General features: G+C 48.1%; 3 protein-coding genes across 3 annotated transcripts; 1 reads left to right on the top strand and 2 right to left on the bottom strand.

Moving 5' to 3' along the window:
* Window positions 1-5433: 5433 nt before the first annotated feature.
* On the bottom strand, window positions 5434-7473 carry LOC101774949 (protein FAR1-RELATED SEQUENCE 5-like). The gene is made up of 5 exons (XM_012843720.1): window positions 7423-7473; window positions 7241-7321; window positions 6223-7143; window positions 5561-5563; window positions 5434-5472 (listed from the first exon to the last, which is right to left on the bottom strand). The coding sequence occupies exons 1-5, from the start codon at window positions 7471-7473 to the stop codon at window positions 5434-5436; spliced, it is 1095 nt and encodes a 364-aa protein (XP_012699174.1).
* A 439-nt stretch (window positions 7474-7912) lies between these two features.
* On the top strand, window positions 7913-10257 carry LOC101777928 (thaumatin-like protein 1b). Its single transcript, XM_004957423.2, has 3 exons — window positions 7913-8260; window positions 8381-9068; window positions 9630-10257. The coding sequence occupies exons 1-3, from the start codon at window positions 8191-8193 to the stop codon at window positions 9802-9804; spliced, it is 933 nt and encodes a 310-aa protein (XP_004957480.1). The 5' UTR covers window positions 7913-8190; the 3' UTR covers window positions 9805-10257.
* Window positions 10258-17134: 6877 nt separating this feature from the next.
* LOC101778324 (protein NUCLEAR FUSION DEFECTIVE 4) lies at window positions 17135-20977 on the bottom strand. The gene is made up of 2 exons (XM_004957424.3): window positions 19466-20977; window positions 17135-17960 (listed from the first exon to the last, which is right to left on the bottom strand). Exons 1-2 carry the CDS (start codon window positions 20659-20661, stop codon window positions 17483-17485), a joined length of 1674 nt encoding a protein of 557 aa, XP_004957481.1. The 5' UTR covers window positions 20662-20977; the 3' UTR covers window positions 17135-17482.
* Between the last annotated feature and the right edge of the window lie 3194 nt (window positions 20978-24171).

Below are 24171 nucleotides of genomic sequence, written 5' to 3' on the forward strand. Positions count from 1 at the left end.
ACTAGCACCCTCCCATCTGATGCTTTCCGCTCCTCACCGCGACCGCAACGCGCCAGTGTTCTCACCTTAGTCCCTGGACTAATCCGAATGTTTCCCTGGTCACCCCTGTTTAGCCTCCACTTATATAATGGGTTTTATAAATAATCTACGTTTAATACTCCTAACTAGTATCTAAATATTCGATGTGACACGTGCTAAAAATAAGCAAAGGGAACTAAACGTCACTGGACTCTTTTGACTCCTGTTTGTTGGTACTACTACTGTACCGTGCTTGCAAGGGTCGATGTCGACTTGACATCCACAATTCGCAAGCAAAACTTGTTTGGGAACTGAAAAATGCCAAGGAGTCTGACACGAGCAACAGACAACTGAGACATGGCAAAATATAACAGCTGGGCCCGAGTGTACGTGCGAGTGGCCCAAGTATTGCTGGGCCTCCTCTCTGCATCCACAAGTCCACAAACCAAACATGCTGATGCTGCTGTGCTGCAGTCTTTACCAAGAACTGAAACAGCTGCTCCATGGCAAATCCCAGATCAGCAAAAATGCAAGATAAAAAGACCCATCCACTCAGCAAAAAAAGCAGGCAGGGGTCCCTGTGGATCAGCAGCATCTAACAGGTAAATTTAGATTATCTCCATCTTGCCAGCATCTATCCACGGGACCGTGGCAGGCAGGAATAGCAAGGAAAGGGAGCGGCCGGATAACCAAAAACAACACATGCTGACACCCCCGTAGCCCCCACCATCACCAGAAACGGCGCCCGCACAGGCCAGAGATGGCCGGACGCGATTGAAAAGCGGATGCACTGAAGACGCAGATGTGCAATGCCGACATGGCAGACGTAATAGCTTTATATCGCGGGGCGGAAAAAGTGCCTTCCCAAATCTCTCCTGCTTTTCAATCCGGTCCATGAGACTCTACGCACACGCACTCCTTGATTTCTTTTAGCATACAACTTGACTTGATGGTTTTATCGCTTTGCCTGACATGGCATTGCCATGAGGCATCTATTCCATCGCATCGTCTACCGTCGTCTCCAACACTCTCGTTACCTCGCCAGAAGCTCCATTCTACCACACGATCAGACAAAAGCTCGTAATAATCTATCTAGAAACTGGATGATCTCGCTTGCTTTACGCTTATATTGTTTCGTGCTCGAAGCGCATTTGCCTTCCTGTTCCTCCAGTCATGTCGAGATCAATCTGGCACGGCGTAGACTCCACCTCAGCAGCACTTAGGCATTGCCGCATTGACTACAGGTCTTCAGCCCCGTTGCGTTAGAGGCCACGTGAAACAGTATTAACCTAGTACGTAGGGGCCAAAGCATCCCCTTTTCAGCACCCTCTTTTGACGACGATCTGATCTGATCCGTTTATACTTTGCCCCAGCCATGCGTCCAAGAACACAGGAGTTAGCATCGTTAGCAGCAGCATGGACTCCTATTTGGAGGTTTCCTTTTGGGGCCATTTCTCCTCGTCGACAAGCAAAGGATCCCACTGTGCTTAGTCCGGGGTGACAGGTTCTGAGAAGACACAAAACGGGCCAAATGCAGAGGAGATAGGTAGGTTGGGGGTACGCAGGGCTGGGACCCTGCTCGTCGCCAATCGCCATGGTTGACGCTTGACTGGAGCTTTGGCAATGCCAATGCAGTTCGAGAACAGTGGAGACTGACACACGAGATATCCCCTTTTTTTTGCCGTTCCCTCTTTTCCTTTTGTGAGACAGAGGAGAGACGAAGCCGGAAAGGTCCCAGCGGCGAAGCGGCAAAAGGAGAGGAGGGATCGGAGATATACTAGTGCCTAATCTCTTATCCGATATGTTGATCATCTCGGGCGCTTTCCACGGCAGCAAATTGTGTGCCGAGGTTGGTGCGCCCGTCGTCGCTTTTGCTTCCTCCTGAAGACAAAGGGAATCGACCAGAGCCTCCAGGGCCAGGGGAGAAGGAGTAGAGGAAATGGGGATTATGTTTTGCAGCGGACAATGCGTACAGGCAGGTCAGCTCTTCGTTTGTCAGGCTGCCGGACGAACAAAGGTTCAGCTTAACATTGCAAATGCAATGCGTGCATTGCAGCAAGTCAGTTCTTGCTATGTTTGACGCATTTAGGCAGGTTGTTGAATGTTTTATCATTATTAGGCTTGCACTCAGGCGTATTTTTCACATTTTGGCAAAGCCTTGATTCCAGCTTGACTGGCCGAGTGATGCCAGAGCGACTTCTGAATCGGAATTTGCATGCTTATACATAAGACGGACATAAGATTTATTTAGGGCCTCTTATATCTGAAATATGGAGATTCCCACGAACCGGTTCAAGTTGCAAAATGTGAGAGCATTTCTCATTCCAAACCAGGCCTCACGATACTAAATACTGAATTTGTAACTGCACAAGTCTACAGACTGAAGTGGGGAACATATCATTTTCAAGTGAAAAGGCAAGAACAGCACCTGTTGAAATATCTCGAAAACGAGCTTTAACGCATGTCTCTGAACGGTGGAAAGAGCTCCACCCGGTAGCTGTCCCGCTAGAGCGATCTCGGAGCGTTACCGCCGCTGCTCTGAGGAGACCGGATCGAATGCAGAGACTGTTCGACGAATCTTTTGACACTGTTCCAGAAAAAAGCAGCAACCCTCGACGATCCAACGTTGCACCAACGCCATCGGTGCTGACTCGTGCTACGTCCTTCCTGAAAACGATGCTCACTACCACGGTAAATGGTACCGTACCGTGTCCCCCGCAGCCGACACGCTCCACGCCAACCACGTTGCCATCCGTGTACCTGTCGTCCTGTTGCGCTATCAGGACAAGCAGCCCCGCAGCCCTAGGACCGGCCGACGCTCAGGGCGGCACTGACCGGATTGGAAGTTCAGAGGAGGCTCGTCCAAACAAACTGGAGCGGAACACGCCGGCCTTGTTGTGAACTGAAGCTCCTACGAACCTGAAACCGTGACGCGTGAGACACTGAGACGTGACCAAAGATCAAATCTCTGCGGTGGGAACGGGGAGGCCTGGCGTCACTCGCGTGCCTTGCAGACGGATCATGTCGGGCCGAATCCGCCATGGACATTTGCGTCCCAAACAGACGCACGAACGCCGCGACAGGCCAACGCCACGGCGAAAGCAAGGCGACCGCCACGCCCGAACGGAGCCAAGCAGCAGACGCCAGACGGAGCCCGCGAGGTGAGGTCACCACGCTGATCGCGAGTGCTCACCCGCCTGTCCACCAACACCGGACGGACGGACCGCGCGGAGGGAGGAGGACTCATCAGTATGGCACCGAGAAAACAAAGGATCGGTAGCGCGGCAAAACGAAATCCAACGCCATGCGGCTTCGTTTCTGGGAGGTCTTTCTATCATTCTATTGGGAGGGTGATAATAATAGATTTTTGTTCGCTTCATTTCTGGCTGACTAAAATTCAGTGCTGTCGGACTAGTTTTTTTTTTTGGAATTACATGAAACAGTTATTTGAAGTCTAATATATACCGACTGTAACTCCAACAAGAACTAACTATGAAAATTCGTTTGCCTCGCCCTTACATTACATGCAAGCAATGCTAAAAGGGAAAAAGAAAAAGGAACTAAATGGAGTGTGCAATGCAATGCACCCGAAAAAGCCGGTCTTGCGATAGCTTATCCGTCGTTTATCACGTTACATGCATGAACACTCTCGTAGCCGAGGCATCAGTTTTGTTTCTCTCTCTCTCTCTGTTTCTTTTGAGGAAAAATCGAGTGTGCAATGCACCTGAAAATCGTCCTAAAAAGTGATAGAATAAGTGCACGGGGGGGTAAATAAAGTCGCTTAAAATCCCCAATCCTATCTTTTGAGAGACCTCCGATTAATATCTGTGCGCATATCATTGCTCGCCATGAGGAGGGAAAGGAACCGAGCAAAACGGAGGTCGACGTGCCGGAGGCCGCTGACGTCATCGTGATCTATAAATGGGCAGGTGTGCGATCGGGGTGAGCCTACACAAGCTAACCGACCCGGAAAAAAATTCAGTGCATCCTCCCCGCACGCGGATCCCGTGGGCACCAGCCTCCTACTGATGACGCGTGTCCAGCAGGATGTCCGCTCGGCTCCGTTCCCAGCGCGTGGCTCGCACGTCTTCGGCTCACAGCGGACGAGTCCACGACGACGTAGCGCTCGGCTGGCAAGTTGGTTTCAGTTTTCCACTGCCCGGCTCGTAATACAATAAATAAAATATTCTGCTCCTGGCTTTCACGTGTTGCTTCTCCGACCAAGTCTTCAGGATCAGGATTATTCTCCATGATTTTTTCAGATGGTGCCAAACCTTTTGGAGGTACATATGACATTTTGGCCTTTCTTAAACTTGTATATACGAGGTTATTTTTGCCGAAAATGATCACAGTATTTTGTGAATGTTTCTATGACTGTAGTGAATAGGATATGTATTAATTTCAAATTGATAACCAGCTGAAATAGGAAATATCATATGTAACTAGCAAAATCCATCTCAAATGTGTCATACTTGAAACAAATAAATACTGCAAAGTGGCGTGTTGTCTATCAACACAGTTACATCTTCTCATCAAAATTTAACTTCCTAGCGGATAAGGACATTGCGGCATCTTGATGAACACCATGTAAAAGGTCTGTATATCCGCCTTGCATGAAAGGAGCACACATGGTAGAAGATTGCCCATACACACAGTCTGTGAAGTTTGGCACTGTAGCATTAGTATCTCCTCCATGGATGAGTGGCGCAGCCATGGCTGAATCATTTGCAAATTGCATTGTACTAGTATAACCGCCAATGCTACCGCCACCATGAAGGTCCTGTGTCATGTATAACAAATTGTTTGTTACAATTTGTTGTTAGTAAAAAAATATAAAACTAGAATAATGAGTCTAAGTCATTTACGATCAATTGGTTTGGATCAACAGTTTCATATGTATTCTCTGCGGCATTAATTGGACCATCTCCTGTGAACAAAAATAATTAATATACAAGTTGGACCTTTCCGGGAACAAAATCAGCAAGGTAGGGTGAATACCTTTCTTCTTAGTACTTTTCTTTTTCTTCTTTGTTGTATTCTTTTCAACTGCACTTTGGAGTCGCTTATTCTTTGGGCCCTTTATGACACGTGGAACTCTAAATGATATTGTACCTTTTAATGTGTCTGTAGCGCATTCAGTAGAAACTACAACAACGTCATCGAATTTTTCTTGCAACTTGCTCATAGCAATATCTGCTTCTAAGTCCAACTTATCTAGGCCTTTCTCCAAATTCTCAAGAAGTTCTTTTGACACTGAACATTTCAATGTAATGGATGTAGCCTTTCGTGACATACGTGCAGCATGTGCTTTCAAACTTTCTTCCTCGGTTTCTGGTTTCTCGATATAAAATCCTCTTTTTGCATATTTGGTCCATCTTCCCATTATATATTGCGGCGGCAATTTAAAAACATCATTCACACTGAAAACTTTGAAGGCATGCTTGCACAGTATACCTACATAATAAAAACATAAGTTTCCATTGGTTCAAATTAGAAACTATATTATAATTCAAAATGTGTGCACATACCTATGGATTCATACTTTCTGCAAGAACATGTAACGGACATATTCGCACTGTTGAAAACAGTCGTTGCTCCATGATTAGCATGCATATGTGTAACCATATATGTGAGGATTGACTCATCAGCTTGCAACAATTTACAAGAGAATGAAAAATATTCTTTAAATTCTTCCTCAAACTCCAAATACATCCTCTTTGTATATGATTCAGCCGCAGATTTCAATAGAGGTAAATCTGGACTGTAAGTAACTGGGTTCTTTCGGCGTGAGTTAAAATCTGCTTCTAACTCATTTTCACGAAGGCTAGCTGAAACCTTCTCGCATTCTACAAGAAGTTCAGTAAGTCCAAGTTTTCTACGAAATCTTTTCTTGAACACGTTATTCATACCTTCACTTCTTTGAGTTGAATTCATATCAGCTGTAAAAGAGTCACGGTATATAGTAGCCCACTTTTTCCTCAAAGCATATAGGTTTGCCATCCATTGGTTGTTCTCTAGTTTATACTTACTCAACAATTTCTGCCACATCTGAATGAACAGCGGCTCTGATCTCTCTTCATACACGCATCTCTTAAATTCAGGTAAAAATGTCTCAGAAAATTTTTTAATTAAGGGTCCTAGATGTTTAGCTGCATTAAGACATATGTGCCACAAACAAAGACGATGACTTGTATTTCTGAATACATAGGCAATTGCTCCTGCCATGGCCGCGTCTTGATCAGTGAAAATTGTTTTGGGATGTTTGCCAGACATAGCTGTTAGGAAGGTCTCAAAGAGCCAAACAAATGATTCAATACTCTCATTAAATATCAATGCTGCCCCAAAAATTATTGTTTGCTTGTGATGGTTCGTTCCCAGGAGTGGAGCAAAAGGCATTTCAAACTTATTAGTCTGAAAGGTGGTGTCAAATGATACGGCGTCACCAAAGCATGCATAGTCCATAATAGACTGACCATCTGCCCAGAAGAAATTAGCTATCCGACCATCTTCCTCGTCTATTTGAGCAGCATAAAAAAATCCAGGATCATCTCTCTGCTTATTCTTCAAGTAATCCAACAATGACTGCGCATCATTGCACTCTAAGTACTTCTTCCGCTCGCGACCGATCTCATTGTTGCTATCCATCTTTGCAAATGGAACTTTGTCAGATCCTCCATAAAATTCTTTCATGAACTCATACACCTGGGCTGGCTTCATCCCGGCTTCTCTTATCTGACCAATCAGCTGCCTGTCTGCATCTGTAACACGACGCTGGGACTTCAGCTTGTGCTTTTTATTAGGACTAGCAAGATAATGATTGTGATCAAGTACAACCTTTTGCACTTTCCAAATCCCCTCTCTGCTGACACTAAACTGAACACGGGCATCACAACCCGTCCTTGTAACATCCTTCTGTGACGACGCATTAGCACAGTGTCCTTCGTTACTGCAAACTATATACTTCTGGCATATAGTTTTATCAACTCGGCGCTTCGTATGGCTCTTTCTAATACTGAATCCGACCTTACCAGCATAGTTATTATACATCTCGTAAGCTTTATCCTCTGAATCGAAAGCCATTCCAACTTCAGGAGCAATCAAAGGCTGTCCATTTTTATCTAATACCTGTTGTACGATGAGAGAAAATTTAAAGCTGTTTAATAACTAGGAATAGATAGTATGATTTTTTAATGCTTATAGTAGTCAAACTGACATCTCATACCGTATCTGATTGTTGTGCCATAGATTCTGGTAACTCAGAAACTGATGTAGACGCGGACTCGATGACAGCAGTGATGTTCCCCTACGTATGTAAAAACAGTTGTTTGAGATGTTCCCGCCCACAAATCTAGCTAGCACAAATAGATCTACAATGTTATAAGGGTACATTGCTTCCGCACATACCTGTCTTGCATCAACAGCACCATTGATTAGGGCAGAGTTCGTCGTTTCCATGGTGTCTACGAGAGGATTTGATGGGGAAAAATTCTCCTCACCATCTGAATGATCTCCGAAGGTGGAGTCCCTTTGGCTTGCATGGCTACAAGACATCAGGCAACCGGCGGCAACTCGCACAGCCGGCCGCAGTACGTGTATCGTCGGCGGCGGCGGCAGCGGCGTGACCTGTTTCTACGATCTTTCTCTGTGGATGGAACCAACTCACGAAGCTATCCTATGATTACGGCGCTGACTACGTGGTGATGAGCCGGGCGGTGCAAAACTGAAACCAACTTGCGAGCCCAGCGCTACGTCGTCGTGGACTCGTCCGCTGCGAGCCGAAGACGTGCGAGCCACGCGCTGGGAACGGAGCCGAGCGGACATCCTACTGGACACGCGTCATCAGTAGGAGGCTGGTGCCCACGGGATCCGCGTGCGGGGAGGACGCACTGAATTTTTTTCCACCGACCCTCCCCTCTCCTCCCACAAGAGCCCGACCCACTCCGCACGGCACGCCCCCCGTGCTGGTGGTAGTGGCGCCAGCCACTTCCTTCCTCCTCCAGCTTCGCCCGCCTCCCTAACCACCGCTGCTCACCCCATATAGTTAGCTGAAACTGCCATTTCAAGTACTTCCTGGTCACCCTTGCCATAATTGATCAGCCTCCTGTTCCTGCTTGGCACCTACATTTAAAATTGCTGGAGCGGTTCGATTTCGTAGCAGATCACCAGTGTCCGATGGCTTCTTTGGTCAGCTCGTCGGCTTCAGTTATTGCTCTGTCGCTCGTGACCCTGTCATTCTTTCAAGGTATTGGGCTACTGGCAATGGTGAATCTTTGGTTTCTTGTTGAGTTTTGAGCTTCCTACGTATTGCATCAATCCATGATGGTTTCTTTACGGGTATGGTTTGTTGCGCGTGAAACAACAGGGGCGGTGGCCGGGGTGACGTTCACGTTCACGAACCGGTGCGGCGGCACGGTGTGGCCGGGGGTGCTGGCCAACTCGGGCAGCTCCCCGCTGCAGACGACGGGGTTCGCGCTGGGCGCCGGCGAGACGCGGTCCCTGACGGCGCCGGCTGGGTGGTCGGGCCGTTTCTGGGCGCGCACGGGGTGCGCCTTCGACGCGTCCGGCAAGGGGTCGTGCGCGACGGGGGACTGCGGGTCGGGCGAGGTGGAGTGCCACGGCGAGGGCGCGGCGCCGCCGGCGACGCTGGCGGAGTTCACGCTGGGCGGCAGCGGGGGCAAGGACTACTACGACGTGAGCCTGGTGGACGGGTACAACCTGCCCATGGTGGTGGAGGCGGCGGCGCCCGGGTGCCCCGTGACGGGGTGCCTGGTGGACCTCAACGAGCAGTGCCCCGCGGAGCTGCGCGCCGGGCAGGGGCAGGCGCGGGCGTGCCGCAGCGCGTGCGAGGCGTTCGGGAGCCCCGAGTACTGCTGCAGCGGCCAGTTCGGGAACCCGGACACGTGCAGGCCATCGGTGTACTCGCAGGTGTTCAAGGCGGCGTGCCCGCGGTCATACAGCTACGCCTACGACGATGCCACCTCCACCTTCACCTGCACCGGCACCGACTACTCCATCACCTTCTGCCCGCCGCGCGCCGGGACGCCCAGCAGGTAAAAGAGTTCTTGCTTGGTCCAACAAATCCTAGCCCTCTTCTGATTGAAAAACCAAACACTGCCACCAGATGCAACGCAACAACAGTTTGGGTGTTTTCTTCTGCATTGGGGATTTTTTTTCTCTTTTGGAACAAATTTTTACACTGGGGGTAGGTATGGCGTGGTAGAAGCTCGCGGTTGACACTGACGGACGTAATGGCCGGAGAATATCATACGGGCATCTCCCGGATTGCTTAGAAAATGCATTTTTTTGGCAAAAGAAGCATCGAACTGGGACGGAGAAAGGAGGCGCTTTAAATTGTTCGCCTCGCTTCTTTTGGCGCCACCGCCTTTGTTCCTTCCCCACCTTGTATGGTCACCAGTCCCCTCGCTAGTGGCGGTTGAGTTAAAAGCTGCCCGTGCCTGGTTGGCAGAGCAACCCATGGACACCCGAGAAGAGCTTGGAATCTCACACCCTCACAGTTCATTGACCGATCTTTGTTTATGAGAAATTGAGAATGCTCAATGTTGTATGGTCTAATCGTTCTGATCAGAGCCATGGTGGTGACATTTCTGCAGCCAAAAGGCGACCAAGGATCCCTCGCCGAGGCCCAACGACGTGCAGCTCCAGGGAGACTCGTGGCTGGCGAGCCTGGCGACCGGCGAGATGGACGGCGCGACGTCGACGGCGGTGGCGTCGTTGCGGCTCCCGGCCGCATTAGCAGCGGCCGCAGTCGTTGCATTGCTTGTATGACCGAATTGGCTGCCAGCCCTTGCGTGGCGAGAAGGCGGCTCCTCATCGTCAGCGGGAGCGGCCGGAATTGCTTTGGGAATTCAATACAGGATTGGAGCATGTAGGATGAGGACGTGAAGCATATTCTTTTTAGCCTTTTGTCTTGTGGATAGAGGGGTTGACAAGGTGGCAACTACACCTTCTAGTGCTACTGCAATTGTGTCTGTCAACAAACACGCCCTGCATTAGTTTATTTTCGATCTCTTAAGCAACACATGTCACCCAGTTCCCCTTTTTTTGTATATATACATTGTTTCTTTATTTCCGTCTCCTTTTTTTTCTCTTCTTGTCACATGCAGTAGTCTAAGTAGAATAGTACAGTAAGATTTAGCCCATCTTCTCGTCCTGTCTTGATGCGTTTTACCTTTTTGTTGAAAGTTTGAGATATGAATGACAGCAACTCCTTTGACCTTCCTTGACATTTGTTCTCGGCTTCTCGCTCACTTCTTATGCTTTCCAACACTGATAGTTTGAGATGTGAATGCAACCAGGATTTTTCATGTTTTTAAACAAAGATAGAATCTTTGGAAAGGAATGGGATTTGATTGATACTGTTAGTAGAGTGATCACCACAATTCATTCAGACATGGTGAGTCAGCTAAAAAGAAAACGTGGGTGCAGATCTTAATTTCAAAGGATTCGGATGGCCCACGGAGATATGATTATCATAAGGAAAAAAGGTGAATAATCACATGTTCATAAACCTCAAAGAAACTAGAGATGGCCCAGTAATAAGTAGTAACCATGTTTTGACAGAAAACTGACAAAATAAGGTAAAATTCAGTCAAAACAGTTAGTGGGACCTCATTAGAAGCCTACAACATACTAAATGGATTTTGCATAAATAGAGAACTATCAAAGAAAGGACAACGTAAGCTAAAAGAATATGTAAAACACTACGACGAAGTTACTGAAATGTAACAAGTTAAGCAAAAGGAGAACCTGGCAGAGTCATCTTGAAAGCTCATGGACCTTGTATTAACCACGAAAAATTCTTTTGGATAAAGTCTTTGCTAGAGCATTTGAGCTGATGCCTGTCGAATTCATTTCCATGCTCCAATTAAATCTTGAGAAGAAACAAAAAGAAGAACAGATAGTTAGAATGTCAACAGAATCATAGTGTCAGTAAGAGCACTTGTTTATGTTCTTTTTCCATCTCAAGAGCATAAGTGCTAATATGTTCTTTTAGACTACTTTTTGGGTAAAATGGACGATCTGTACATGTTGGATCATATGCTAAGTCTATGGAATATTAATGCGCTTAATAATTCCGACCCCTAAAAATACTGAACTAAGTTTGGGTATTGAAGATTGAAATATTATAGGGTTAAAAAAAGGCACATATGTCTAACATTGTCAAATGCAGATAGACGTCCCTTCATAGTCAGTGCAAGTATTACTGAATGCCATTCTATCTCATAACTTTGGCGAAAGCAACTTTCACAACAGAATAGGTGATACTGACATCCGTTCTAAAAGTATCAACAGCACAAGCCTAGCTGTCTCCTGCATTTTTTCCTAATGTCCATTCAGCACAGTTAAAAAGGCCGATGGAGTCAATCATAGACGCAGTATTGTTGGTCCCTGAAAATATTTTGATCCTTTCTTTTAAGGAGCCTCAGCTCGGCATGTTGATGCCTGAATCGAATCTCCTTACAAACAACATTGCATCTTCAGCTACAATGCGCTTGCGGGCATCTTTCACTTTTCTCACTTTTGCAGTCCTGTCAGGCAAAAACCCACCTGTTTTGATTCCATTTACATCTTTACAGTGAACGACTAATGGAATTTCTCCAAAATATCAAACTAGGAGGAATATGCCCTGTGATGTTACAGTAGATGACACCTGGCTTCTTCCTGTTGGAAATATCTAGTTGTGCAACAATTAGTCAAGAATGTCACAAGTATGGTGTATTAACGATATGAAATAGTGACGTGGTAAGATCTTTTTGCAATGTTTTCTCACCTTTTGCAAAAGAAAACCTGAGATTTGTACAGGTGTCCTTGTACTGTTATACATCAGATTCGTCATGAAGCTAAGATCAGCAAGAGCATTAGCTATTCAGCATGTTGAAGACTGAAGAGAACCAGCACCAATCCCTTATGCACGTAATATTAGAGTCTTCAGGTCCCTCAATTGCTCATGTAGAATCACGTTTGCGAGTATGAGAAAGGACTGTATATTCACAAACTTGTCATTTTCTATTTTCGACAGACTCTAACCTTGGTGTTAAATCAGTTGAAAGTATCTCCAAGGAAATTTCAAATGTATGCTGTTTCAACATGAGCTTTATGGTGAGGTGCCATTGATGTGCCCTCTCTGGAATAAAGTGAACCAAAGGTGATTGTGAATGTGAATATATTTTTTGGATTGCAGGTTAACGACCAATTGTGAGCCATTAAAAAATGTGGCCAATTTTGATGGGGACATGATAATGATATTAACAACCATGGACCACACTAAAAGTTATGCCCTTCATCATATTAGCATCAGCTCAAACAAATTGTGTAAAAAATCAACACCACACATTCGGAGCAATATGTCATGTTAGTTTCAACCTGGATATTCCAGATGTAAACAAATTGTGTACTGAGATCAAATGCAGCCCAGCAAATCATTGAATTTGGTAGTTTCATAAGGAAATAGTTTACTAAAAAGGACATAAACACATATTTAAGTAGTAACTACATCTTATTAAAAAGTGTTACCAAAGGAGAAGGGTTTTTTAAGCATAAAATGTTCCTGAATCACTTGCTTCCGTTCATCAAGAACATCTGTCACCAACCTCAGACAGCTGTTTGGTGCATGAACATGTAGTTTTAGAACTCAGAAGCAGTGCGTGAACTCTTCTAACCCACCTTATAGGCTTATTTAGAGCTGCTTAGGTAATTCAGTGCACAGGTAAAGGTCAACAAGAGAAAGGATCGGCATATATAGTCAAGCTTGGTATAAACTACGAATGAATCAAATAGCTAAAAAAATTTGAAAATCCACAAATTAATGAAAGTTACTTAATTCAGGTGATGAAATTCAAAGATGCATATGCACCAGATTGAATTGTACTAGAACAAGAACAGAAGACACAGTACATACTGTATGATGCCCGATTAAGGGGCACTTAGTTCCCCGCCACAGCTCGCCACCACTACAGTGACGCGTGCCACAGCATAGTCAACTGCAGTGGGAGCAGATGATGTGGCGCCCATTTTTGCCGCCACAACCTGTGGCGCACCACACTGTCACGTGGTGTGGCTTGGCTGGGAACCAAGTACGCTATCAGTGTCAAAAGAACGGGATCCTCCGCGCAGACGCTGACCACCACGTCATTCGGAAGGGGAGGGTATGGAATGGGACCACCTAACTCCCAGACCCCGGGAGCTTGGAGCCCCCAGGGGACAGTGCGACGAAAGGATTCCGGGGGTGAGTGGGTTGCCTTCGCTATGAAGGAAGAGCATGGTAGTTTACGAGGCGGGTGGCCTGTCATACTAAGTAAGTCTCTCATCTCTACCTTATCCTGACATAGGGGCACATGCGTCCTAAGGTGAAGACCACCAGCCATTATCAAAGAAGCAAACATGCATGCATGCACCCCTACGGTGGCCAAGATGCTTTAGGATAATGATGGCATGCAACATGCATGCATGACAAGACAGCACAAAAACAACTCCTCCACAGCAATACATGCATGAAACATAAAGGTGTGGTCCTAAGAACAAGATGTATCATGAAGGGGTGGCAGCCATGTGCTCCCCCCCTCTTCTCTCTCCACCCACTTGCTCTTTTCACCCAGCGTGGAGCATGTGGTCCACGATGAAGACTCAAAGATAAGGGGATGCATGCATACATGCAATAAAGAAAGAGTGGCCATCATACTCCGGCAGGTGCACGACATGTCGACACCTGTCAACTGTGGGGGTCAGGTTTTTTTATTTTCCTCTATGCTTCCCAGTGTGGGATCACTCTTCAAGTATAAAAGAGAAGACCCAGGGCAGGGATAGGGGGGCTTCTTCCTCCCTCAGATTCTAGAGCTCAAGAACAAGCTTTCCCCATGTATTCTCGAGTTCACACTCTACGACAAAAATACACAAACAAGCAAGATATAGGGTTATTATCCTTCGGGAGGCCTGAACCTAGGTAAAAATTTCTCCGTGCTCATCACAGGTGCTGTTCTAGGAATTCAGAGCGTTCAGCCCCTGGCCGAATCTAAAAAAGGTTCCCTCGGAACCTTGCTCCGGTGTTTACACGCCGTCACACGCCCTAAGACAATATGCTCTCCAAAAGAGCTTTCGTGGAACAAGTTCTGCAGTCTACACTAAACGAGAGCATGCATATCTATTCAGCTAAACAGACAAGAATATCAAGTTTAGTTAGTCAACTATCAAGGCGTATAATCCACTTCTGTCAGGCTATTTGCCTTACCAATCTACCACCGTGCCAACTGCAGCCGATGTTTGCCTCGATGCCCCAAGGGACAATGGCAGGGCCACCGCGCACCTTGTGTTTAGCCAATGCGATTGGAGCAGGACAAAATACAAAAGGCATATCGTACTCAGCAGCCGCCACCGGCGGGCGCGAGACAATTATGTACATGTCGCCTTTCATATATTCTGTCCACCGCGTGCGCGTATAGATTAGTGGGCTGTTTTCAGCCCAATAATTAGCGCATGAAGGAGTATGTGCCCACTTAATTAATCACGTGGTGGTGAAAAGTCTCCCCGAATGCATGCAACAATTAGTGAAAAGAGCATGCAAAAAAGATAAAAAGGATGACCTGACCTGTATGCATACAAATCTAAAAACTAAAAAAAGTCATAACCCCTAAATCGAGTGCCCAAATTAAATTTAGTTACGCTGTTATGTTTATTACGACGAGATCTTCAAAATAAGACCCCACTTGACTATGTTTAGATAATATTTTTTTAAAAATATGTTTAACATATGGATTAATTAGTTCTAACTGACTGATGCGAACAAATACTTGGACACCACGGACAAATTACTATTTCCTGTGAACAAAAAAATTAAACATGACGAACAATAAAGGTTATGATGCGAACAAAAATATTGAACATCACGAACATTTGAGGAGTGTAGTGGTAGCTCTTGAATGTCCCACCTAGTAGGTCGCGAGTTCGAATCTAATCTCCTGCGCTATTTTTGTCAAATTTAACTGTGTATTGTGCCCGTTAAGGGAAAAGGGACATTTTTGTCAAATTTAACTGTGTATTGTGCCCGTTAAGGGAAAAGGGACAAATCAGTCTTCTATACACGTCGAACAAGGAAAAAAACAAATCAGTCTTCTATACACGTCGAACAAATTATATGAACCTATACACATTGAACAAATTATATGAATTTACACAGGAAAAAAAGTTGTGCGCATCAAACAAATTGTATGAACTCATAGAATAAAAAATACACATAAACAAAATAATTTAGTATCCAAAGGAAAATTAAAGGATAAAATAATATGAAATAGATATATTGTAATCACTAATGATAAATTAAAAAAGGAAAAAAAGAAGAGAAAAATAATCAATAATAATAAGTAAACAAAATGATAACACAAAATAGGAAATTAACTAATAAAAAGGAAAACGAAATAAAAGAGACAAAAAAATAAAAAGGAATGAGAAAATAGTTGTAACCGCAAAATGGTAAAGAAAAGAAAAGAAGAAGAGAGAAGGAAAAAAAAAAGAAAGGAAAAGAAAACACGAAAAAATAAGAAGGGATGAAAATAAATAAATAAGTTAGAAGAAAGAAAAAATAAAAATAAAAGAATGGATAAAGAAAATAAAACAAAGAGACAAGAAAACGAAAACAAAAACAAAGAAAATAAAATAAAGAAAACGAAACCGAAAAAGAAGAAAAGACAAAAAAGAAAACATAGTATTAAAAAGGTCTGTAGTTCAACTAAATCACAAAAGCATTGAGTAGTGCAATGGTAGCTCAATATTGGTCCTCCAAGCACGTCTCAAGTTTGAACCCCATCTCAGGCACTATTTTTTTTGTCGATTTTAGATTCATATTGGGAGTCGAACTGGGTTGGAACGGGTTCGATCCTATGGACCCCCATTTGGTTGAAAATACATATGGGTTAGATCAGACCTAGGAGGGAATATTCCTCCTAGATGCGGGTTGAATGCATATACCCAAAACGAGCGGATGCACTCGACCCACATCAACGCCATGACTCTCCGTTCATGCGTGCAGGTGAGTTGGCATGGGGAAGGCAGGGAGGGGGCGACGGCCGGCACGTGGAAGAGGTAGGGGCGGCGAGCGGACGGCGTCGGCGGCTTGGAGGAGCGGGCCGGCGCGGGGAGAGAGAAGAGCAGAATAGGCCGGTGCAAGGAGCGGCCCGGCGCGGCGCACAGGTGGCGCTCAACCGCGGTGCCCCCGACAGCCTGCAGGTGGAGGAGGGCCGCGGCCGGCGACGAGCTTAGCGCTGCGATGGGGATCCAGGCAGCAGCGAGGCTGCGGTGGCAAGCCGACGGGCGGAGGTGCGACGCACAACCGACGGTGAGCAGGTTCGGGCGGAGCTGCAGGTGGACGGCGCGGTTGCGTGCAGGGGCACGGCCACAGCCGGCGAGGCCCGATGGTGGGGCTGTAGGCGGAGGGGCAGCGGCCCAGGGGTCCTCCATGGTCGGTGGGAAGAGGGGCCGTGGCTCGGGAATCCGACCAAATTGGTCCACGAGAGCTCAGTGGTGATCGGCGGTGGCATGGTAGGTTGATTTCTTCTAGTGGATGGCCGGAGTACTCGAGGGAGTGGCGTCGGAGGAAGACCGGGCGACGCTCAGTCTGCGCACCTGACGGGAAGATGTGGTACGGGAAGAGGCGAGTGGAGGGAGGATCAAGAAGATAAGGTGAGGTAAAAAAAATAGAGGATGGAAGATGGGCCCCGCAGCTGATAGGTGGGATCGTTGCTAACGGTGTTAAAATGGCATCCATCACATCCGTCTCAACTCCTTCAATCTACGAACATATCTTTCTCATCCAAACACGAGATAGGTGGAACCTCACCCAAAAAAATATGATGAACCCAACTCGATCCACTCCATCCCCGCTGCCACGGGCACCGCCGTCCGATGATGATTATGCTCGTATGGCCCATTGCCGTGTTTTCTAGGGGCCTTGTCCACGTAGCTTGGTGGTTTTGGGGCCTTAACAGCTGTGACGTCTCGCGTAATGGGCCTAGCGCGTGGCCGGAGCTCTTCTTCGGGCCTCCTTTGTGATTATGTGCACGAGTGCAAGGAGTGAGTTACCAGCAACTGTCCAGTATACCACAGGTTCTGCGCTACGATCAAACCAATTTATATTACACCGTTGCGATCAGGGTACAGTACACTTTTTACAATACACAGCGCCACGAAAATGAAGGAGAACCAACAAAATTTTGTAGCTTTCTCCGTCAGTACTCCAGTAACACTACACTTCGCTAGCAGCACTCTTTACCAGCCAACAGTTCCACAGTTCCATATGGCAGTGCCAAGCAATCGAATCGATCCATCCATCTTGTCCAAAGAATCAAGACTATGAATCCCCTTCCCTTATTATTCACACAAAAATTGACAGGGCGCAACCCCAGAACGCTAATGGCGCGGTCCCGTTCCATCGAGCCTCTCCACAGAAGCATCGAGGCTAGCTCACCCTCTGCGCCACGGCCGACCTGCTCGCCCTCTTGCTCTCGTGGATCTTGGCGTAAACCCGCTTCGTCCTGACGGAGAGCAGGACGTCGATGCCGAACCCGACGGCGCAGGCGACGGCCATGATCAGGAACACGAGGCGGTAGCAGTGCGCGCCGACGCATGTGTTGCCGCCGCCCGGCACCGGGGTGGCCTCCGCGTCGTAGAGGAGGCCCGCCAGCATGCCCGAGAAGAGGAAGGAGCCCAGGGGCAGGTTGAGGATGAGGATGTTGTAGATGAGGCCGTAGTACTTGAGCCCGAACAGCTCGGACGCCGTCGGCACCGTGACCGCCAGCCGCACGCCGTAGCAGGCGCCGACGACCACCGAGCCGATGAAGAGGGAGCCCGGGATGGCCAGCGCCATCACGATGTAGCCCACGGCCATCAGGACCTGCGAGGCTGCGTTCCACAGCGGGCGTGGGATCGCCCGTGTCCTGAACAATTCGAAATCGAGCATTCGGGTGGTCAGAAACTCAGAATCAAACGAGCAACAAAGATTAAGATTGACAGTTGCAAACATGCGTCGACTGTCTCATTCAAAGAAGTCCAGAGAATCAAAAAGAAATCGACAGTCCCGTAGCAGTGTCAAGTTGTAAAAACTTCTAAAAGGCGAATCCGATGCTCTCGTTTTCCCGTAACCATGACAGTGGCGCACCGTAAAACAAAACAGAAGTGATGGCGCACTCTCTCTCTGAAACATCACCTTATACTGAATCTAACAAGCAGACTGACTACCATTGCCAAGCAGTATCCAAGAGGAAAAGGGCACAATCGACACATGAAAAATTGAAAAGGGCATGCACTTAAACTAATGCAGCAGTCAGTTGCTTTATTCACTTGCCACCGCCTACAGCCATCAGTTGTTTTACTCATCCTTGTTTTTACCGTGATGCACCGAACCATACAATTTATATTCCCAATTGGCTTTTGATGCAGAATATAATACTACGCGCACTGCATTATGACCGCCCAAATGGCTAAATAATGTAAATAAATTACACCAACTTGGACGTAAACAAAGCACCAAACGCATATATACTCCTTAAATTCTTAATCAAATTGCCTAAATTCTTTCTTGTTCTCCTCTCGGTCATAGAATGTACTCCAGTATCGGCAGGGCTACTGTAGTACCAGAAGTAGCAAACTGACCATGTTGATTTTTTTAATAAAGCGAGTCATGACGTTGACCTGCCATTGTGGGGCCCGTGATCCACGACCGACCCCGTATTGGCACTACTGTATTATTTTTTTTCGAAAAACAATATTGGCACTACTGTATTGGCACGGCTAAATTCTTGTCTCCGAGTCGGACAATGTCCTCCAGTATTGGCACGGCTACAGTGAAATAGTGAATGCTAGGAGCAAACTGACCATATTGACTGTTCTAGGGCGACTCACGACACTGACCTTTCATGGGGGAACCAAGATCCACGACCAACTCCGATACTACGGACACCGGAGCGACGACGAACAGAACTGAGGCGTGGGGAATTTCAATTTCCATTTCAGTTCTATGATCGCGATCTTATCTCATTTCGGCAAAGAGGATTTTGAGTTCAATGATTCCTGATTCCATGCTAATTTGGGGTGGTTGGTTCTTTAACGCGGACTAAAATGTTAATTAGGAGAACTAAACATAAGTTAATTATAAAACTAATTACACAGATGGAGGTTAATTCACGATATGAATCTATTAAGCCTAATTAATCCATCATTAGCACATGTTTACCGTAGCACCATATTTGTCAAATTATGGACTATTAAGCTTAATAGATTTAATTGTAAATTAGTCTCCGTTTGTGTAATTAGTTTTATAATTAGTCTATATTTAATACTTCTAATTAATATCTAAACGTTGATAGGAATTTAGGAGGTCTAAACAACCAAACGCCCCCTCGTCGCATATGGAGATGCATAGGAGGGGAGGAGGGTAACGTACTTGATGAAGTGCTCGGAGATGGTTCCGGATGCGATGCGGCCGAAGAATCCCCAGATGCTGGTCATGGAGACGAAGATGGAGACGTCGGCGTAGCCCATGGCCACGCCCATCTGCCCCAGGTTGTTCATCACGGCCAGCCCCGTGCCCACGCCCATCAGGAACGACGCGAACATCAGCCAGAAGTCCAGCGACGTCAGCGCCTGCGCGATGGTGTGCTCCTCCCCGAGCCGCGGCCGCTCGCCGGGCGCCCGCGCCTCCTCCTCCTCGCTCCTCCCCGCCGCCGTCTTCGCCGCGACGAGGAGCGGCGCCGCCGCGGCCGCCAAGGAGTCCGCCTCCTCGAGGTCGGCGTTCGCGGCCTTGCGGGCCTTCACCCACGACTTCCACGCCAGGAGCGCCGGCACGGCGCCGGGGGACGCGAGGAGCACCAGGAGCACGGCCACGAAGACGGCCGATACGGCCCCGCCGCGGGCGCCGATGCCGGTGAGGTCGGCGGCGAGGAGGTACAGCGCGATGGCGACGGCGAGCGAGTTGATGGCGGCGAAGCAGCGGCCGTCCTCCGCCTCGTCCGCGGTGGCCCCGCCCGCGGCGCCGCCGTTGGGGCCCTCGCGGAGGAAGACCATGGCGAGCGCGCAGACCGCGGCGGGCACGACGGCGAGCATGACGAGGAACGACGCGGGGTCGTCGGCGAAGAGCGCGGAGCAGACGTCGGTGAAGATGGCGGTGCTGAGGCCGACGTACCCCTTGAGCAGGCCGGAGACGGGGCCCCTGCTGCGGCGGAAGTTGCGGATGCACGTGACGAGCACGGCGGTGTTCATCCACGTGGTGCTGTTCCCGCCGAGGCAGAGGAAGACGCACATCTGCCAGTAGGGGAGCGGCGCGACGGCCCCGGACACGACCATCCACTGCGCGCCGTAGCCGAGGAGGCCCTCGAGGGAGCCGATGGCGAGGAGGAGCCAGGTCGGGACGCGGTCGGAGGCGAGACCCGCGAGGAGGCCGAACGCCTTGCCGACGTCCTTGGCGACGGAGAGCCCGTTGAGCTGCAGCTGCGTCAGGCCCATGAGCGTCTTGAGCGCGTGCGAGTAGTTGGAGAAGGTGTAGTTGTTGCCGGAGATGCACTGCACCCACACCGCCGTCACAAGCCCCAGCCACCGCCCCCACCGCGTCCCCGCCATTGCGTCCAGCGCCGCCGCCACCATCTCCGCTCCACCCCTCCCGGCCGCCGCTTCGAATGCTAGCTTCTTCAATCCGCCAATCGCACGGGCGGTGCTTGCTTCAAGGTGGCGCAGGCGCCGCCAGACGCTTATGGTGGTTTGGGCGCTCTGCTGCTGCTTGGCCGCGTCGTCCCGGGCAGGACGCAGGAGGCGGTATGGGCTTATGGGAGGGAGGCGGCAAGCAGCGGCGGTGGAGGCGCGTCGCTTTCCGCGCCTGCTGCTGCGTGCGTGAGGCAGACCCGGTGCCTCTGCGAGTGGGGCGTCGGGTTGCGTACGTCTCGGTGTCGTTGGGGGTTTGGGAGGCCCTGGTCGCTTTTTATATAGCCTGACTGTGCCTGATGAAAGGCTGCTTGGATTTGGTGGCGGTACTAGTACGGTGAATGGGGTCAGGCTAATGGCTTCATGGAATAATTTACTCCGGATTAGAAAAAGGTGCATATGATTTGATGTTTTGATCGTGTTTTCCTAATTCTCTGCGGAGTCGCGGAGAAGATGGTTTTGTGATGACTGTGTGTTGAAGGGGACGATTTGTTTCCTTTGCTTAAGTGCATGCTACTGCGCTTGCGATTTCCTTTGATATTTTATCCTAGTCGGCACGTTAGACCTTTTTAGACCCCTAATCCTAGGCTGCAGGGAGAAAATCCAGCGTCTTACGGTGCTACTACTGTATTATCAGGTACCAAACGCACATGTAAAAGTGTATTAAGGTTTCACTAAACTTAAGAGGAATAATACATATAAATTACCCACTATCCATAATTTGGGCTTAAGAAAAAAAGATAAATAGTGATGGGTGAGCCTTATCACTTTGCACCCGTAACCTGATTTCTTTTTCCCCTTTCTTTACTTGTTCAAGCTCATGTTTTGCATACTACGTGATAACGGCTCCGCTTGTATTCGATTATTTTTGCGGTGCGGTAGTCTACCGCGCACAATCGCGTCAAACGGCGTGTGGTGCTGCCTGCCACGCTTCGACCCCTCTGAGGGATTTGCACCGCGCGCCGCGAAAACGCGACTGCGGCTGAATCGTCGCGGTGCAGCACTGTGCGGCCTCGATACGCATGACCCGCGGCCACGGAAACAAACATGGCCAACATGCAATGTCTATGATTTTAGTGAATGTTTTTATGTATTTTTAGAGATGCAACTGTGAGCTTGTGGCACGGTAACATTCTAGCTCGTGGTAAGACCAGTTGTTACTGAGCTTGCTTGGTGTTACAGGCTCGTGTTTCATTATAATGATCTTGTTAAGTTAGTAAAATTACCGATGTGATATAGATTTTAATGTTCATGAAACTCCATTAAACAGTCTAACATTAACACCAACTACGCTCCTCGACATGGGAAGGGGAATGTGATTATGTGAGGAGACAAAAGTGCAGTGCAACCTCGTTCCGTTGGTCAACACGCGTTGCGTTGGTTCCTTGGTTTCGCACCGGCAGGTACCCTCGCTTCAACTGCCAGGAACTTCTCCTACTTCCTCTTGCTTGCACTCCGTTCCAACAATCCAACCCTTGCGGGAAGCGAAGCGTGCTGTCTCCCTAGATCTGAGCCCAGCCGATCTCCGATCCTCCTCACCTACGCGTCCTCATAAATGGATGAATCTTCGGAACAAAGTTTCGTCGCAAGCAATCCTCGCAAAGCAATGCAAGTATCCACACGCAAAAACGGCTGCCTATCATATGGCTGTTTCGGCAGCAATATACACTTTTCTGAATAAACGTAACCGCGCATCGCAGCATGAAAATGGTTGCTTTCTTCTCCAGCGCGCGGGAACCCGTAAGCATCTGAAAAAGACAAGTGTGTTTAGGGCGTGGCGACGAAGGTGTTAAAATCAGACTTTTGTTCTTTATTTCATCATCACTTTTGCTGTCTTTTTTTTATGTCAGTTTCTGGTTATTTAGGAAACCATTGTTCCTTTTGGAGCACGACGTACGTGTCTCTCAACAGCTTCGATGCTTGAAAAATGGAAGATAAAATTGTAAAACGACCCGTGAGTCATTTGGAGTTCATGATTTTCCCTATCCATCGTCTTGTTGCAGATGCTCACCTTTTCATCCCTTTTTTTCGAAAAGAACATGTAAGTAAGCACACTCCGCACATCCTGCCTATTTTTGTTGTTTAGAGTTATGGCAGGCCAAGCTAACTGAGAGTCTGAGATGAGCTTGTTCAAGAGTTTTGATTATATTTATCCGTCATGTTATAGTGAAAATACTTTTTGCAAATGGCGAAACTTGATGCGATACAGTTTACCTTTTTGCCAATACTTTTTGTCAAAGTTGTAAGGATTATACTCATGAAAGGATGAAGTATCAGGATTATACTCTACAAGTATGCATGTTACTTCGATAAAAGATTATATGAGCTGGTTCATAGTCATAAAAGGACTGGATCAGTCACTACCCTCCCACCGTGGAAAAGGCACGGAGCGCAACGTGATCTGGGTTCTGGTTGGGACTTCGAAATCTGCTGCACATCAGCACATGCGCCCGGCTTGCTGCCCACTATGTCCGCCGGTTTTCTTTTATCCTAGCAGCTGATCGATGATCCGGAGCGAGCGAGAGAGGGGCACGGGGCATCACGCATGCCTCCCCAGGTTTCGGTTCCCGCGTGTGCTGGGCGCCTGCGCTGTGCTGTGCTGCGTGCTGCCCGCATGGGCCCGGTCGCGGCCGGTTTGGCCGCCGAGGAAGCCAACTTCGCTAGCGCTACCACCGCTGTCTCCTTCGGCTCCGGTGTGGACCGAGCACGCCAGCTTGTTCAAATCCCATCCATGTCTCGGCGAGCGGACGGCGCGACTTGACACGCTGGTGCTGACCGTGATCTTTTTTCTGCGGCTGCCCGCGCCCCGGTTTTCGGAATTGCGTGCCGGCCCATCGACCGGCGGCCGCCGGCGGCGGCCCGCGGCTACACCTTCCCTGGTTCTCAAGAAACAGATTTCAGGCCGGTCAGAAACACTCCGTAGCCTATGCCCAATGGTGGCGTCTGGGCTTGACGCGGAGGTAGATCTGGGAGTGGATCGTGAAGGATCTTTTTGCTAGCAGTAGCTCACATCAAAAAGAGGTACCGTCGGGGGCTGCCTGTCGTGGTCCGTGGTGACAGTGACTGCTGTGCCGTCTTGTAGGTCGCAGTTGCGGCGTCAATTCAAGACGTAAAGCCGCGCAGTTGTTCTTTTTTCTGAAAGAAAATCCGAGCGGAAGTCACAGCCCGCAATGAGCGTTATCTTGAACACACACATGGTCAATATCAGGGCCTTGTTTAGTTGGCCAATTTGGGAGGTGCCAAATTACTGTTACAGCACTGTAGCACACTGTAGCGTTTCGTTTGTATTTGTGAATTATTGTCCAAATATTGACTAATTAGGCTCAAAAGATTCGTCTCGTAAAGTACAACAAAACTGTGCAATTACTTTTTAATTTCATCTACATTTAGTACTCCATGCATGTACCGCAAGTTTGATGTGATGGGGAATCTTCTTTTTGCATAGTGTCAAAGTTG

This window comes from Setaria italica, chromosome II (genome assembly GCF_000263155.2).
Source record: "Setaria italica strain Yugu1 chromosome II, Setaria_italica_v2.0, whole genome shotgun sequence".
NCBI classification, from domain to species: Eukaryota; Viridiplantae; Streptophyta; class Magnoliopsida; order Poales; family Poaceae; genus Setaria; species Setaria italica.